General features: G+C 42.9%; 2 protein-coding genes across 2 annotated transcripts; one reads left to right on the top strand and one right to left on the bottom strand.

Annotated features, from left to right (window-relative positions):
- Positions 1 to 617: 617 nt before the first annotated feature.
- LOC101778672 (squamosa promoter-binding-like protein 1) lies at positions 618 to 6,086 on the top strand. Its single transcript, XM_014805328.2, has 12 exons — positions 618 to 1,052; positions 1,156 to 1,803; positions 2,698 to 2,879; positions 2,987 to 3,199; positions 3,292 to 3,359; positions 3,448 to 3,522; positions 3,625 to 3,732; positions 3,886 to 4,003; positions 4,095 to 4,236; positions 4,314 to 4,455; positions 4,531 to 5,136; positions 5,464 to 6,086. Exons 2-12 carry the CDS (start codon positions 1,274 to 1,276, stop codon positions 5,923 to 5,925), a joined length of 2,646 nt encoding a protein of 881 aa, XP_014660814.1. The 5' UTR covers positions 618 to 1,052; positions 1,156 to 1,273; the 3' UTR covers positions 5,926 to 6,086.
- Positions 6,087 to 6,800: 714 nt separating this feature from the next.
- On the bottom strand, positions 6,801 to 9,689 carry LOC101778008 (S-adenosylmethionine synthase 3). Its single transcript, XM_022826948.1, has 2 exons — positions 8,788 to 9,689; positions 6,801 to 8,280 (listed from the first exon to the last, which is right to left on the bottom strand). The coding sequence occupies exons 1-2, from the start codon at positions 8,814 to 8,816 to the stop codon at positions 7,080 to 7,082; spliced, it is 1,230 nt and encodes a 409-aa protein (XP_022682683.1). The 5' UTR covers positions 8,817 to 9,689; the 3' UTR covers positions 6,801 to 7,079.
- Positions 9,690 to 15,950: the final 6,261 nt, after the last annotated feature.

Genomic DNA, 15,950 nt, shown 5'->3' with positions numbered 1-15,950 from the left:
ATAGCCTTTTCGACAAATCAGCATTAATAAGGGAAAAAGGATTATTTGGATGGAAGTAAATTGCACCCATCTTACAACAACTATGACCATCGCTAATATAATTATAGCAAAATGAACGTGATGCTTTCTTTTAACACTTTCTTATTAATATAATAGATATATTTGGCACTCGGGTACATATTGATCTAGCAATTTGTAAAATACTCAATTTACTAAAATAACTTGCACTAGGGTGCAAAATAATTGTATTTGGACATTGATCGTGATCTGTTGCTTCTCAATTCAAACATTTCTATCTTTAACTACCAACTTATAGAAATTGTATGTTTTAGGAACGTAGAAATTATATATTATAAAGGTATTTGTCGTGGTGAATCTAAAAATATAAATCTTATAATATTAAATTATATATTTTTAAAAAAATGCTTTGCATTAGCACAAATGATACTGTTATGCGGAAGAGTACTATCGAGACTGCAAATTCAGTCGCGACGAACGATCGGGAAACGGAAATAAAAGGACCGGCTGCTGTAGCTCGGCCCAGGACCGGAAGGAAGAGGTGAAGAAAAAGCCTGCAGCGCAGGCGCAGCCGGAACATGGGGCGGATCCCGAAGGAAACCAGAGAATCGCCGGTCTGCCCTGAGTCATCCTCTGCTCTTCCAACTGAAGCCTTGGTCGTGGCGTCGCTGTCCGCGCGACGGACAGGGGAGATGAAAAAGAGGCGGCGGCGGTGTGAATATGCCGGGGAGATGATGGGTCCTGCCTCCCCAGGATACTTCGCCCCCCGTTCCACCACCGGGAGCCTCCTCACGCCCTTCCATTCCATCTCTGTTCCGCCGCTCCAGGGTCCGGGAGAAGAAAAGTAGTAGCTCCGCCTCCGCCCATGCCAGTCCTACCTTACGGTACCCAAAATTCTTGACTCGCTCGCTCCAATCGCTGTGACGAGTACTTACTGCTACGTTTCTTCAACCATTTCTCGCCTCTCAGTTCCAGCGCGTCGCTTGTGCCATGAATAACCACGGCATCGTTCTAGCCGCCGGCACCGAGCTCAGGTAGCTGTCTTTGCCGGCCTTCTTCCACTCATTTCAAGATGGTCCCGAGGTTGGTAATTTCTTTGTGTTCGTGTCTGATTCTCCGTGTTCGTTTCATCTGTAGCTGGGGATGTAGCTGAATTCTGTAATCTCTGGATGCTCATCATACGTGCCAAGAACACGAGGATCAATCCCCTCAAACGAGCAGCGAAGGAAGTGACCAGGCGAGGGAAGCAGAGTAGATGGAAGCTGGGTTTCTGTGGAAAGAGAGCGGCGACCAAGCCGGTGCGGCGAGAATGTCCGGCGGGCACAACAAGAACAAGAACAAGAGCCTCGAGTGGGATCTGAACGACTGGAGGTGGGACGCCAACCTGTTCCTGGCCACGCCGGCGGCGGCCGCGCCGTCCGAGTGCAGCAGCAGGGAGCTGAGCCGGGCGCAGGGGGAGATCGACTTCGGCGTCGTCGTCGACAAGAGGAGGCGGCTCTCGCCGGAGGAGGACGGCAGCGCCGGCTGCAGCAACGATTCCGCTGTGGCGAATGGAGACAACGGCCATGTGGTGTCTGTTCAGAGGAGGCGGAGCAGTGAGGAGGAGAGGCGCAGGAAAGGTGCCAGCTCGAGCACCCCACCGTCTTGCCAGGTTGACGGGTGCCACGCCGATCTCAGCGGTGCCAGGGACTACCATAAGAGGCACAAGGTGTGTGAGGCGCATACCAGGACGAGCGTGGTCTGCATCAAGAACGTAGAGCATCGGTTCTGTCAGCAGTGCAGCAGGTTAGTCAGCAATTCCTTTGTGAGATTACCATTGCTGATAATGTGACCTTGATAAATGCTGGACTTAGTAGTTTTATGTCCCTTACAGAATCCCACTTCATGCTGATCATGTATCTTGAGAAATGCCTAACTTAGCGGTTTTGGCATAACTGTATTTTTATGGCCCCTTACAGAATACTAGTTGGTATAATGTATAGGTGGTTTTACGTGGATCTGTGCTATGTTTACAGTATCGTTCTATGATTATCTGAATTATTTTGTTCTCCCTTGTGCTACAATTAGAATGCATCTGACAAGGAAGAAAGATATTCTTTTGAAATAAATTATGAATATTTGAATTTACTTGGATTGTACTACCTCTGTTCTTTTTATTTGTCGTTCCAGCATTTGAAAAATGTTCTGTTTACACTGTCAGATTCAAAAAAGAGACATAGCTATATGTGCCTGGTTCACTTAGTGTTTACTGCATTTAGTCTTTGTTCTTTGGACGCCATGGTTGGAGTGATGGTTTCAGTTAGCCAGTACCGGTATTTGGTGAAAGAATATATAGCTAAAGGTTCACTTTGTGACGTGGTATCACAAATTCTCACCTCAATGTATCAGAAAACAAGAACATAAATACTAACTCAATGACAGTGGGGCCATCGCTAGAATGGTGTTAACTCTTTTTATTAATGAAGAGGCAATTTGCTGTAGAAGTTGATTTATAATTATCTTGTAAATTGCAACATTGTGACAGGGTGGAAACTGAAGTTCGATGCTAAATTTAAGATGCATGTAAAAGAAGAACAATGAACATAGTTGGAATTCAGATTTTAATATGCTGAACAATATTTCCGTATATTTTCATTTACACATGAGTTGAAGAAAAGGAATTATTGTATGCCATGTTAGGTTTCACCTTCTTCAAGAATTCGATGAAGGGAAGAAGAGCTGCCGCTCACGTCTAGCAAAACATAATGGAAGAAGGCGGAAAGGTCAACCACAGGGTGCTGTGGTGGGGAATCCCACAAATGAAAATAAGTCTCTAAGCAGCGCCTTATTCCTTTTGTTAAAACAACTTTCTGGGCTAGAGTGTAAGTTCTACTTTCTAAAGTTCAATCACTAACTTTAAATGCAGACATTTTAATCCATACAAAATCCAGCCACGGTCATTCTAACTGTGTTCTTGTGTTGATGGCAGCTGGTAGCTCTTCGGGGCAAATCAACCATCCTAATTATTTGGTTAACCTTTTGAAGAACCTTGCTGCTGTTGCCAGCACACAGGCATATCAAGATATTCTAAATAATGCAAATTCAAATCCAACATCAAATGCTGGTAATAATGCTGCAAATGGATCTACTATGCATGAACTAACTATACAGTCAATTCCTGTCGGCAGTGAACCTTTAGCTGGTAAAACATTTTATTGTTTACTTGCTACTGTTTTGTTTGTCAAATACCAAATCTTTAAAAGAAAATGATGTGTGAATAACTTGTGTTGCCAGAAGGGCCTCCAGTGAAAAAACGAGTACAAGATTTTGATTTGAATGATGCTTGCATCGAAGAAGTTGAGGTAAACAATTTAGATTGGTTCTCCTAGATGTGTTCCTGACGTTGAATTCTACTTTGCTCAGTACCTCTGATGCACATAACATTTGCAGAGACGAACAGATAAAATTGTGTTCAAGCTCTTTGGAAAAGAGCCGAAGGATTTTCCTGTAGATCTTCGGGAACAGGTCATTTATCATTTTACAAACTGGTATCTTGTTTCTCTAATACCATAAGAAGATATTATGTTGCTAATACAAAATCTTTCATTAAATGGTTTCAATTTACAGATCCTAAACTGGTTGTCACATTGCCCAACTGATATGGAAAGCTATATTAGGCCTGGTTGTGTTATTCTAACTGTTTACCTTCGCCTCCCTAATTGGATGTGGGATGAGGTAGTGTATTACTACATTAACAGTGCTTTAAATATGTATGTCTACTATGAAAGTATATGGTGCGAAATCTAAACTGTGAACTTTGGATAATGAAACAAATTGCTTACTTACTGTTATTTTCTACTTACTGTAATTTTCCTTTTTCATACAAAGCTTGATGATGATCCAGCTCCTTGGATAGAAAAGCTTATTAGCATGTCCAATGATGGCTTCTGGAGAACAGGATGGGTGTATGCTAGGGTACAGGAATGTCTGACATTGAGTTGCAATGGTCTGTTCACTTTATTTGGAGTAACTGTTTTGCCGCCTCCTTTCATATTCAAGGACCAAGTTCATTTGTGTTGCTTTCCTCGTTTTTGCAGGTAGGCTTATGTTAGCATCTCCCTGGCAACCAGTAATAGGTGACAGGCTTCAGAGGCTCTGTGTAACCCCTATTGCAGTTGCTTGTTCTTCAACTGCAAAATTCTGTGTACAAGGTTTCAATATAGTTCAACCAACGACAAAGTATGTATATTCTGTCACATCTAATAGTCTCCACCGATCCAACTTGTATTAACCGGTAACAACAATTTCCATTTTAGATTACTTTGTGTGTTTGGTGAGAAATATTTAATACAAGAAGAAACACAAACGCTACTTGAAGATACAACCAGGCAGCAAGGCCGTCAATGCCTGACCTTCTCGTGTTCCTTTCCTAGCACAAGTGGAAGAGGATTCATAGAGGTGTGTACTTCATATTTCTTTGTCTTTTTTCATTTTGTGCTTTATATTACAAAATATCTGGACTCCCTTTCTCAGGTTGAAGATTATGATCAAAGCAGCCTTTCTGTTCCCTTTGTTGTCACTGACAAAGATGTATGTTCTGAGATTCGAATGTTGGAGCATGAATTGGATTTAAGTTCATTTGATGAAACCTCAGAAAGAATAGGTGATCTGATGGCTTCTCGCAGTCGGGCCTTACATTTTTTACAAGAAATCGGATGGCTTCTTCAAAGGAGTCACATGCAGGCTACCTCTGAGCAGCGACAATACAGTACAGAGGGTTTCTCTGTTGAAAGATTTAGATGGTTACTATCCTTTGCAATTGATCAGGAGTGGTGTGCTGTTGTAAACAAGCTTCTGAACACCATGTTCCGGGGTGATATTGGTCTTGATGTCCCCTCACCAGTCGAGTTTGCCCTAGGAGAAAATTTACTGCTTACCGCTGTCAACAAACGATCAAAGCCTTTGGTTCAGTTCCTACTGAGATACACAATAACAAATTATGCTCCAGATATTGATCCAGTTCAGTTTTTGTTCACTCCTGACATGACTGGCCCGTCAAATATTACACCTCTTCATATTGCAGCCACAATCAGCGATACTACTGGTGTCTTGGATGCTTTAACTGATGATCCTCAGCAGGTACCTACTCTAAAAAACTGCATCTATGTGCAAAGTAGCTTAAGATTTCTGATTCTTAGTGTGCCTATTTTGAAAGGAGTACTAAGACCGCCATTTAGTGTAAGGAACTAAGTCTACACATTGTAACGTCTTATATTAAATTCATTTTCTATGTCTCGAGAATAAAACTTAAAATGAGTACTGTTAAAACATGGCTTGTTTGGTCGATCTATCGATCAATTGTTAGTAGATCTTTTAAGGTATATCATATCATTTACTCTAGAATTTGTTGCAAATGGTGAAACTATTTTCTCTTTTGTTTGGCTTTTACCTTGTTAAATGCCATAGCTTGGAATCAAAGTGTGGAAGACTGCTCGCGATGATACCGGCCTTACTCCAGAGGATTACGCTCAAAAGAGAGGCCACATATCCTACATTCAAATGGTTCAGGACAAGATTGATCGAAGGCTACCGAAAGCTCATGTCTCTGTTGCCATCCCCAGTAGACCATCCGCTACTGATACCATCACGAAGCATGCTAGTCACCTGAAGTCTACTGATCAAACCGCATTTGATGTGGAGAAGAGCGCGCGAAGCATCATCAATCAACCATTGAGCTGCGGACAATGTGTCCATCAGCTCGCGTATCGACCCCGGACAAATAGATTTTTCTCGACTAGGCCAGCGATGCTGTCCTTGGTTGCCATTGCTGCGGTGTGTGTCTGTGTGGGATTGATTATGAAGAGCCCACCACAAGTTAGTTCCATGAAGCCTTTCCTCTGGGAGAAAATCACCTGGGGCCCAAATTGATAGACTTGCAACAGAGCCAGTTCAATTGTATCCGTGTATAACAAAGCACTGGTGCTGACCACGAAGCTAAATTGCTGTATTGTGCATACTTTTTTAGACTGAATGCAGTTCTGTTTTATTGTACAATCCACGAAATGCTCAACTTGCCTAGCTTGGAACTCCATTGCATTTGCATCCTGTTTGAGATCGAGCTTTTACTTGTTTTTGATTGAGAGGAAGAAAAGGTCAACAAAGGCACTGCTGTTGAGGTTATGTTCATCATGAGCAATGATACAGTACCTGAAGGAAACTGAGTAATATTACTGTCATCACAATTGCGGAGTGGTATAGTGCATGAGGTTCTAGATCATACTAAACTTTCGAGCCAGAGATATGCTTTATCCGACTTGACATTAATTTTTTTTGCAAGATTGTTAATATCACATTAAAAAAAGTTGGTACGATCTAGGTTGAGAAGCATGGTCATGGTAGGCAACCAAACTCTCACCTTCCCATTTATTTTTCTCGATGGTTTATTCGAGAAAAAAAATGCCATGGTTGATGTCATTGGTTTGACAGCCTTAGTGGGGACCAAATAAAGGGCACTAGTTTTTCTTAAGAACATAATGGTTCCAGATTAACGACCAGAAAGCTGACAAGGACACACCGGCCTCAGTGGGTTACCAGCCAAAACCTAAGGCTGAAAGTACAGGTAAGCCCACAGGCCAGAAGATGTTGCAATCAGACTTCAGTAGCGCTCCCAGGTCAAGATGTTGCAACGTTGCAAACAGAAGAGTGGTATCAGAAGTAACGTCACAACTTGATGTGTTGGCAACAGACATACGGATGATAGCTAGACATTCAGAGAAAAGACATCACGCTGGACTGAATTCCTCTGCAAACAGGTCAAAGCGCAAAAAGTAGGAAGTTTCATTTCTTAGGTAGTTTCCAACTTTGGCTCGACATTACAGGAGAAGGAAAAGAAGGCGTTGCAAACCCACAATACAAGCTCCTTAAAGAGAAAACATCATGCATAAGATATCCCTCACACATCTGCTACTAGAGCAGTGAGTAGAGAAACTGGGAAACTTTGTAGTGATGGGTATACTATCAGCAGTAACATCACAACTTGATGGATAAAAGGTTCAGAAATGGAGCTGGCTGCAAGTCTTTGGTCAGGCTGAAGGCGTCTCCCACTTGAGGGGCTTCACCACCTCCCAGGTGAAGTCCGGGTCGTCCCTGCCAAAGTGCCCGTACGCCGCCGTCTTAAGGTAGCGTCCATTTCCGCCTCTCTTCAGGTCAAGGTGGATGATGATCATCCCTGGCCTAAAGTCAAAATTCTCCAGCACAATTTTCAGGATCTCTTTGTCGGGTACCTTGCCTGTGCCATATGTGTCAACAAACACTGAGAGCGGCTCAGGCACGCCAATGGCATATGAGACCTGGACAATGCAGCGGCGGGCAAGGCCGTTAGCCACAATGCTCTTGGCCGCTTGCCTTGCAATATAGGCTCCACTGCGGTCGACCTTGGTTGGGTCCTTGCCAGAGAAAGCGCCACCACCATGGGCACCCCAGCCACCATAAGTGTCAATAATGATCTTCCTGCCAGTGAGGCCGGCATCACCATGAGGTCCACCAATGACAAAGCGACCAGATGGGTTGAGATGGAAAATGGTCTTCTCATCAAGGTACTGCTCAGGGATGACAGGCTTAATGACATGCTCCTTCAGATCAGCAGCAATTTCATCATTGGTCACAGTCTCATCATGTTGGGTGGAGATGAGCACAGTGTGGACACGAATAGGGACCATGGCCCCATTGTCGTTGTGGTACTCAACAGTCACCTGGGTCTTCCCATCAGGCCTCAACCACGGGCAGGTCCCGTTCTTGCGGACCTCAGTGAGACGAGCACCAAGCTTGGTTGCAAGAACATGGCTGAGGGGCATCATTTCAGGGGTCTCATCAGTAGCATATCCAAACATGTGCCCTTGGTCACCAGCACCAATATCCTCGGGGCGCTTGGTGAAGTTGCCATGGACACCCTGTGCAATGTCAGGTGACTGCTGCTCAATGTTGACAAGCACCTTGCAGTGATCAGCATCGAGCCCTACATCATTGGACACAAAACCGATACCACGGCAAGTATCTCTGACAATCTTCTCATAGTCAACATTGGCTTTGGTAGTGATCTCACCAAAGACCATGACCATGTTGGTCTTAGTGCAGGTCTCACAAGCAACCTTGCTGTCAGGGTCCTCAGCTAGGCATGCATCAAGCACTGCATCAGATATCTGGTCACAGAGCTTATCAGGGTGTCCCTCATTGACGGACTCGGATGTGAAAAGGAATGTGTCAAGTTCAGCCATCTTCTTTGACCTGCATAACGTGGTAACATTCACCACTCAGAAGTCAGAAAAAATATGGGCACCAAGAAATGATCCAGGCCGAATAAGGTTCCAAAGATTTTGAATGGACAAATTTGATGATTGACATATGCCCAAATTACTTTCCAATAAAACTGATTGAAATTAATAAAAAGATAAGAAAGCAATTGAATACACAAGCAGATGAGCTTTTCTGAAAATATGATAAAAGAACACAAGAGATTATCCAGTACTACTAGCTACACGAGAACCAGAAAAAAGTTCTTGGAAAAACTGTAATTATCCTGTCCAGTGGAAGCAATTAAGTTGTGAAAGATGCTTATATAGCAAGCAAAAATTTTTAAAAAAAATGTACCAAGACATCATTCGGGTAAATCGATGGCGCTAGAAAGAACGGCTAGTGAACAAGCAAAAGAAATCTCTGTTTAGATTATTTACAGTTTGAAAAAAAAAGACACAAACTTTACCATGTTACCACAAAATATCTTGCAATGCCTACCTTCCAGAATTCCCCCACAAGGCAAACATCCACAATTTGATGATTTGCTCAATCACATTATTTGGAATTATCCTTTACATCGAAAATGTGACCAGTGCTGCTCAGAATTGTAACTATTCTGAAGTGGACAACCTACAGACTGTGCCCAAAGTATTAATCGAATATGCCGGAAAGATAACTCTAGATTTATCCAAGTACCACAATATTCCATGAACAATAAGTTACCCAATCACACATCATAGAGGCATCCTAGTCACCACTCACCAGCTTTGTTCTTGGAATGACAGGATCCTAATTCCTAAGACCAACGGAACCCGCCATTATTCACAGCACAAGTTGTCCAGTTGCGGTGCCAACTTCTCCCAGTTCACAGCGCACTCGATGCGCAGCGAATGAGCATATAAGAATAATGCCTTTCCACCTCGCAATGGCGTGCAGAATAATCAAAGTTGCAAACTTTCGGGACACAAGAGTAAGATTCCCAGACCTAAAGAAGCACGCGCACGCCATCACTCGGTGCTAATCCTTCAATCCAATTAATACAATACTAAAAGCAGAAATAACTCCACAACATATAAGACCGCCGCCGGAAGAAACAAACCCCAGATCTGGGCCTCCAATCAGTGAGGACCTGGCTGTGATCCACCCGCTACTAATCTAATCTTGCCGTCCAACACCACCTCAGCACTCAACAAGGCGACTAAACAACAGATTTGTCCAGAAAAATAGCCGCTAATCTAGCGCCCGGAAAAGCGGAAACAAAGCGGCCGTTTTTTCCTGAGTCAACCGGACAAAACCCCAGGAGAGGAGACCCGGAAAGAAACAATGAATAGCCAATCTATCTTACGCAAGCACGGTAACCGACCTTGACCAAACGAGAATATCGCCGGAAGAAGGATCAGGAAGAACGGAAACGGGCAGAAGGGGCGCCTCACCTTTGCTCGCGGCAGCGGCGGCGACGATGCGAGGGGGTGAGACAGAAACGAAACGGCGTAGCAGTAGCAGTAGATCCGAGCCGACGCAGGGCCGTGACCGTGCTCCCCGACGGTATTTATAGCTCTCTCCACGGGTCCCCCGATCTAGCCTACGGGCGTGGACCAGGACGCGGTGGTGGGAGGCGCGCGGATGGCCACCGGATGGGGATCGGATGGCGGCGGGGGAGTTGGGTAACGGGGTTAGGGTGGCCGACAGGCGACGGCGACCCGTACCAACCAGATCGTCGTGGGGCAGGCAGACGGTCGTTCGCGTCGCACTCAATGAGTCGGGCCGGGCAAGTGTCTTGTGTGGTGGGTGGGCCACTAACCCCCACGGGCCCATTCCATGCGAGCCCAGGCCGTTTTGGTGATTTTCCTCGTCGGCCATCTCGGTCAACTTCGGCCCATCAACAACTTCGTCCCGTACAGATGGGGACCAAAGCGGAGATCATTATCTATCTTCCTGAAAAAAAATTCTCATGTACCTTCCGATATTTGAGATCGTATTAACCCCCCTCAACGGTTGAGATGGTTCCGCATGTAGCCGGCGCCCGGCGGGCACAACAGAGCAGCGCGGTCCGCGCGGAGCACCAGGCTGGTGTCCACGTGGTGAAGCTCCATTGGGGATCAGGATGATAGTTTGCCAGGTTGGTGTACGGCGGACTTGCACTTTGCTTTTCATATCCAAATACATTTATCTACTAAACCATTGATCCGTTTTCAAAACCGTTTGGATCATGGTGTTCGTTAGAATTATTACAATAAAATAAGCTCAAATATCAGTGTGTTTTTTAATTATTGAAAATTCAACATTTATACTAAACCTTTTCAACATTTTACATAAAAATGTTGAACATGTCTTTACAAAATGTTGAACCAGGATTCAAAAATTGTTGAACATAGTGTTTCAAAATGTTGACCGTACAAGTTCAACATTTTTAAAATAATACTTCGACCTTTTTCATATGTAATGTTGAAATAGATTTTTTTTAAAAAATGTTGAATCTGAGCCATAAAAAGAACGAACTAAATAAAAAAAATTAAAACTCACCTGACATGGACCTGAACCCCGAGATGAAGGTGTCTTCAACATTGCTCGCTGAAAACAGACAGGGCAAACGGAACGGAGTGCGGAACCATACTAGCTGGGCTAGTCGCGCGTGGGAAAGTATTAGTTGGGCCAACCGAGCTTTAAAGGTGATTGGCTTAATCATCTTCCAGAAGTTAGATAGGAACCCCGGACCAAAGTTGGTCAAGCAGCGAGCGATCAACTTCGTCCCTGGCGCTGCTGGACCATCGAGCAACTTCAGCCCGCACCTTGCTTGGATTAGACCGCGGGCCAACTTCAGCCTGCGTGGCGATGGGTGGCGTCACTAACTTCGTTTGTGTCGCGCGGCCAGCTATGGTCCTTCGGTCAACTTTTGGCCCAACGAGAATCGGCAACTTCGGCACAGGTATCTCTAAAGACCTCTACTTCAGAGGTTCGTCCACCAACACATCTACTTCGTTGTGTGAGATAACCCACTTCGTTTTTATCTTCGGTAATGCAATCCACGGGGTGTCCGTCGCGAGAACGTTTTTCCGGACGGACTCAGGATGCGTGGCGCAACATGCTCCACATATTTTACTATTTCTTTTCTACATCGTCCACAAGCTGTCCACTGCCGACTGCTCCTTCCAGAGAAAGAATAAATACCCCCCACATTTATCTGCTTCCTCACTTTTCTCTTGACCATCCATTCTCCATCTCTCACGCTATCTCTTGTGCAAAAAAGGCAGCTGCTAGCCTGCTAGTCTATATGTCGTCATGGGCAAAGGCCCCTTCCGCTCCCGCCGCCACAAGCTCCACGCTGTCGCGCCACACTAGCAATCTCCCCGAGGACTTCCTGCACGGCCATCGCCTCTCTCTTTTGTCTCTCCTTGTGATTCCTCTAGGCTCCCACGCGCCTTCCTCCCTCCCTCTCTTCTCCGGCCTCTCCCCTAGCTCCCTATTCCCATGCCGGCCACCACGCTCTAGTTGCCGGACGCCCCATCCTCTGGGGGCCTGCCGCCACCATGTCGTTCGCTGCTGCGTCATCAGCATCCGCGGACGAGCTCCTCGTGCTGGCCGATGAGCCTAGCCGCTCTATCTTGCCTCGAGTCCGTGTTGTGCCCGCACACGATGCTGCGCTCCCTCCGCTCGCTGAGGCCCGCACGCGGCTCCTCACATGCGCGCGGCAACGACACACAATAGCGCTGAGCATGGGGGCGACGCCACGGGCAGTGTGCGGCGCGTGCTAGCCATGACCGAGGGAAGGAGATGCTCGTGTTACCCATGCTGGCCTAACTGCAGTCCTTGTCGAGGTCAGGGGAGGGGAAAGTTCTGGGTCCTTGTGTTGGTAAAAGGTAAATCAGATTGTTGCAGTCGAGGTTTTCAGATGTTGCAATTCTTGTGTTTCAGATGTTGCAGTTCTTGCGTTTCAGATGTTCCGAGGGTCATAGATGTTAAATGTTGCAATAGGTAGCATTGGATGTTTCACTTATTCATTCTGGATGTTGCAGATGTTTTAATCTATTTTTATTGAGACTTTATTATGTTTCAAAGTTGCATGAGATGATTTGAGATGTTTCATGTACCGACATGTTTAATGTTGAATGGTTTATTTTTCATGATGTTTCGGTAGGTTATTTTGAACGATGCACAGCAATGGTTTGCGATGTTGCAATAGTGTTTGGGATGTTGCATTTCAATGCTGTACTATGTAGTGGCAAGTTTGAATGTTGCATGCAACATGACACACATGTTGCGACGGATTTTTTTTCCTAACCTCATCGGATGGCTAAGAAGTTTTTTTACACGGTCTTGAACGGTTCAAATGTTAACATTTCTTGTTGCAGACCCTATTTCCTCATGTCGCATATGCTATTTTTTTGATATTGCGACAGAGTGAAGGAGTGAGTTTTACTGTATGCCCCGAACGTCCGGGCGTTAGCAGCTACGTTTGGTCTTATTCGTATTAGCATGCAGTTACAGTACACTAGTAGAATACCCCCTCTAGGTATGCCATATTTAGAGCGTTTATTTCATCTCTATATCATTGTATGCATGCTTTTATAAAGTGTGATGGACTGTATCAGACCTTGTGGAGATGAAATCTTTAAGCATTTCTATGAAAGAAAGAGATATTTTATAGACACGGTAGATGCATATCTATACGTATCGATACAATTTTGTAGACACATGTATGAAACGTGTTTAGTGGTGTAGTTACGTAGTACAACAAAGCTTCATTGTGTGTTAAGAAAAATAGGGACAATCTCATATATGCATATATAAAACATGCCTACTAACGCAGATGTGATTTTATAATGACGACTTGTTGCACAGTAAGGAATATAGAGACAATTTAGTAGATACATTTATATCACGCGTTTCATATGCTAGACAACATGGCAGGTGACACATTTTATAGTAACACCTAACTACGTGTTAACAAACGTAGAAACAATATCGTAGGCACGTTTTTATAACACATCTACAGATATAGACACATTTATAGTTACAATATGTTCTGTATTAAGAAATATAGAGACGATTTATACATACGTATCATTTAGATTTCGTGTGCACTAATATATTATAGTTTTTTATTTAATTTATAAATCCAAAATATCATTTGTTTCTAATATGCTAGGTTAATAATGGAAAAAAATGACCATGACATTGCATTTGGAATGAATTATGCGCTTCACAAAAAAAGAAATTAAGTACTTTATCAGGAACCAACATGTCTAATTAAAGTACAGTAAACAAGATAGTTGTCTTCGTAAAGAAACATAGATAAGGTGACAATATCATACAAATATTTCTACATTTTTTCACTAACAACTAAAACCTATGCTTCATTGCATGGTCTTTCTCCTCTTTCACTCATGGCTTCATTTCTCAATCTCCCCTGAAAAGTTAAATTACAATCAATGACTGAAATAACTAAAGTGAAAAGCAACCGATAAGTATATTATATGTGAAGATCCTATTACATGATTTTGATGATTTTACTACATAAAGGAACATGAGCAAGTATTTTCAGCAAATTCCACTTATTACAAAATGCTGAGACTTAGTGCGTACAATAATGAAATAAACATGACTTGTGTTAATGTATTAGTGAGGAGACCTTAGCAGCTGGCCCATGTCACATGGACCATCAGATTATATGTTGCTTTCTGCTTGTTGTGAACTAGATATCAGCTAATGTAACTAAGAAGAGTTCAATAACCTCATGAAAGTCCTGCTGGATTAGTACACAGGAAATGGCTGAAAAAGGCTAAAGAAGTCATGCACAAATCTATTCATATGATTGTATCTAATCTAAGTAAAAATATGCAACAAGCTGCAATTTTAACCAACCTAATAGGAATCGTTCTTTTTTTGCAGTTCAGTTATATCTTCTCCACATGTGGAGTTGTTGTCAATCTATCAGTAAACCATTAGCCAAAATAAAAATAAACATCAAAACAGGAGCTAGTAAGTAGTAATAGATATGTACTGTAAAAATAATAGATCCTGTCATTCAGATTTTAGAGCTTAAGAGCATATGTAGATCTGTGCATTTTCAGTCCGAAGGCAGCATTGCAGGCCTGTAGAAACAGAATACAGGTTCACCATTTTAGTCACAACATCACACGTTCAGAGCATAAGAGGAATACAGGTTCAGAGAAACATATATAGGATTACAGTTTAGTTATGACATGTTGAAATAGCATTAAGATGCGTGGAGGCTGACCGAAATAGATGGCGTAATGAAAATGACATTGTCAATGAAATGGAAGAACTAGAATCCGAGATTAAGAAAATATTACTATCTTCTGATCAGTCAAAGGACCTAGCTGGGCAGGTATGATCATTTCAGCATTGATGCTCATATCCCCTGCAGCATACTAATTCTATGGAAATTACAAGAAGATGACAGTTTTTTTGGTAGATTGATGTCCTTGGCCTGTCAAACCCTAGGGTTTATAGAAGCCAACATTATCCAAGATCCTGCAAATGTCAGTTTTAGGTTTATGTTAAATAAATTGGAGAAATATTTGTGAATTAAGAAGGAAGCGTTTAGATTAAGTTGGTCATATCAAACTTAATTAAAGATTAAACAAAGACGTGTTCGGTAAAAAAAATTAAACCGAGACTGCATTGCGAAGATTAAACTGTAAACTCTAAGTTATCTTTATCTCTAGGCATATCAAACTACAGTCACATGAAAGCAATGGTGCTGGTCTATAAGTTTATTTATATATGCTCTGGAACAAAGTTCTATTTTGCAGTCAAGACATTAAACAAACAATCCTGAAGACACACTGCAAAAGCCTAAACAGTGCTTGTACCTTTCACAAAGTGAAGACTGGACCTGCCTAGCACTGTCGACCTGTAAGTTAAGTGCAGCTGCTGCTAGCTTGCACCGAACAGAAAAGCAAATGCTTGCAGCCTATTAGCAATGCCTGAGGATCAAACAAAAAAAAGTTTTGACGGTCCTAGAATAAAGTATCATGGTAACCAGCCAGACATGATGCCTTTCGATACTCCTCGTAATTGTTGCACTTGTGAACTAAACCTTTTAGAGATTGTGACATTGTTTAAATTTAGGTCCCATTGAGGCAGATTGAATACACTTAAATGAGGACGGTATCCTACTTCATATCAAGGTATCAGTGTTCATAAAAAAGTTCAAGTACACCCATGATTAGATTGTTATGCACATTCAGTGATGGATATTATACTAACATTATATCATAATTAATAATGTCAGTACCTTGGACTAATCACACATTGAGCGAAGGAGACTTCAATCACGAGAAACTCTGTCAAACTTGTCAACTCTCATGTGATAAATTTGTCAGAATTACATCCAACATTTGCACTTCAAACAATCTATTGAATTTATTTAGGTACATAGTCAATGTTTCAAAACATGCATAGTTAGTAGTTAGTGTGAAGTGTGAACTGATGTACAAATAAAGTCGCGAGGCCGAACACACTTGACGAGATTTGGCCCCCTAATTATGCAAACCTAAAGACCTGACGAATTAGACCTAAACCAGCGTTGATAGACGAAAGAAAAATGAGACAGATCCGTTAAATACCTATGCAAAATCACAACCCGTTCATCTGCCCTCTTCCTCGCTGTCCTTCCTGCCGTTGCTGTTGTAACC

The sequence above is a fragment of the Setaria italica genome, chromosome V (genome assembly GCF_000263155.2).
Source record: "Setaria italica strain Yugu1 chromosome V, Setaria_italica_v2.0, whole genome shotgun sequence".
Classification (NCBI taxonomy): domain Eukaryota; kingdom Viridiplantae; phylum Streptophyta; class Magnoliopsida; order Poales; family Poaceae; genus Setaria; species Setaria italica.
The sequence above is the reverse complement of the archived record's forward strand: the minus strand, read 5'-3'. Positions and strand labels throughout refer to the sequence as shown.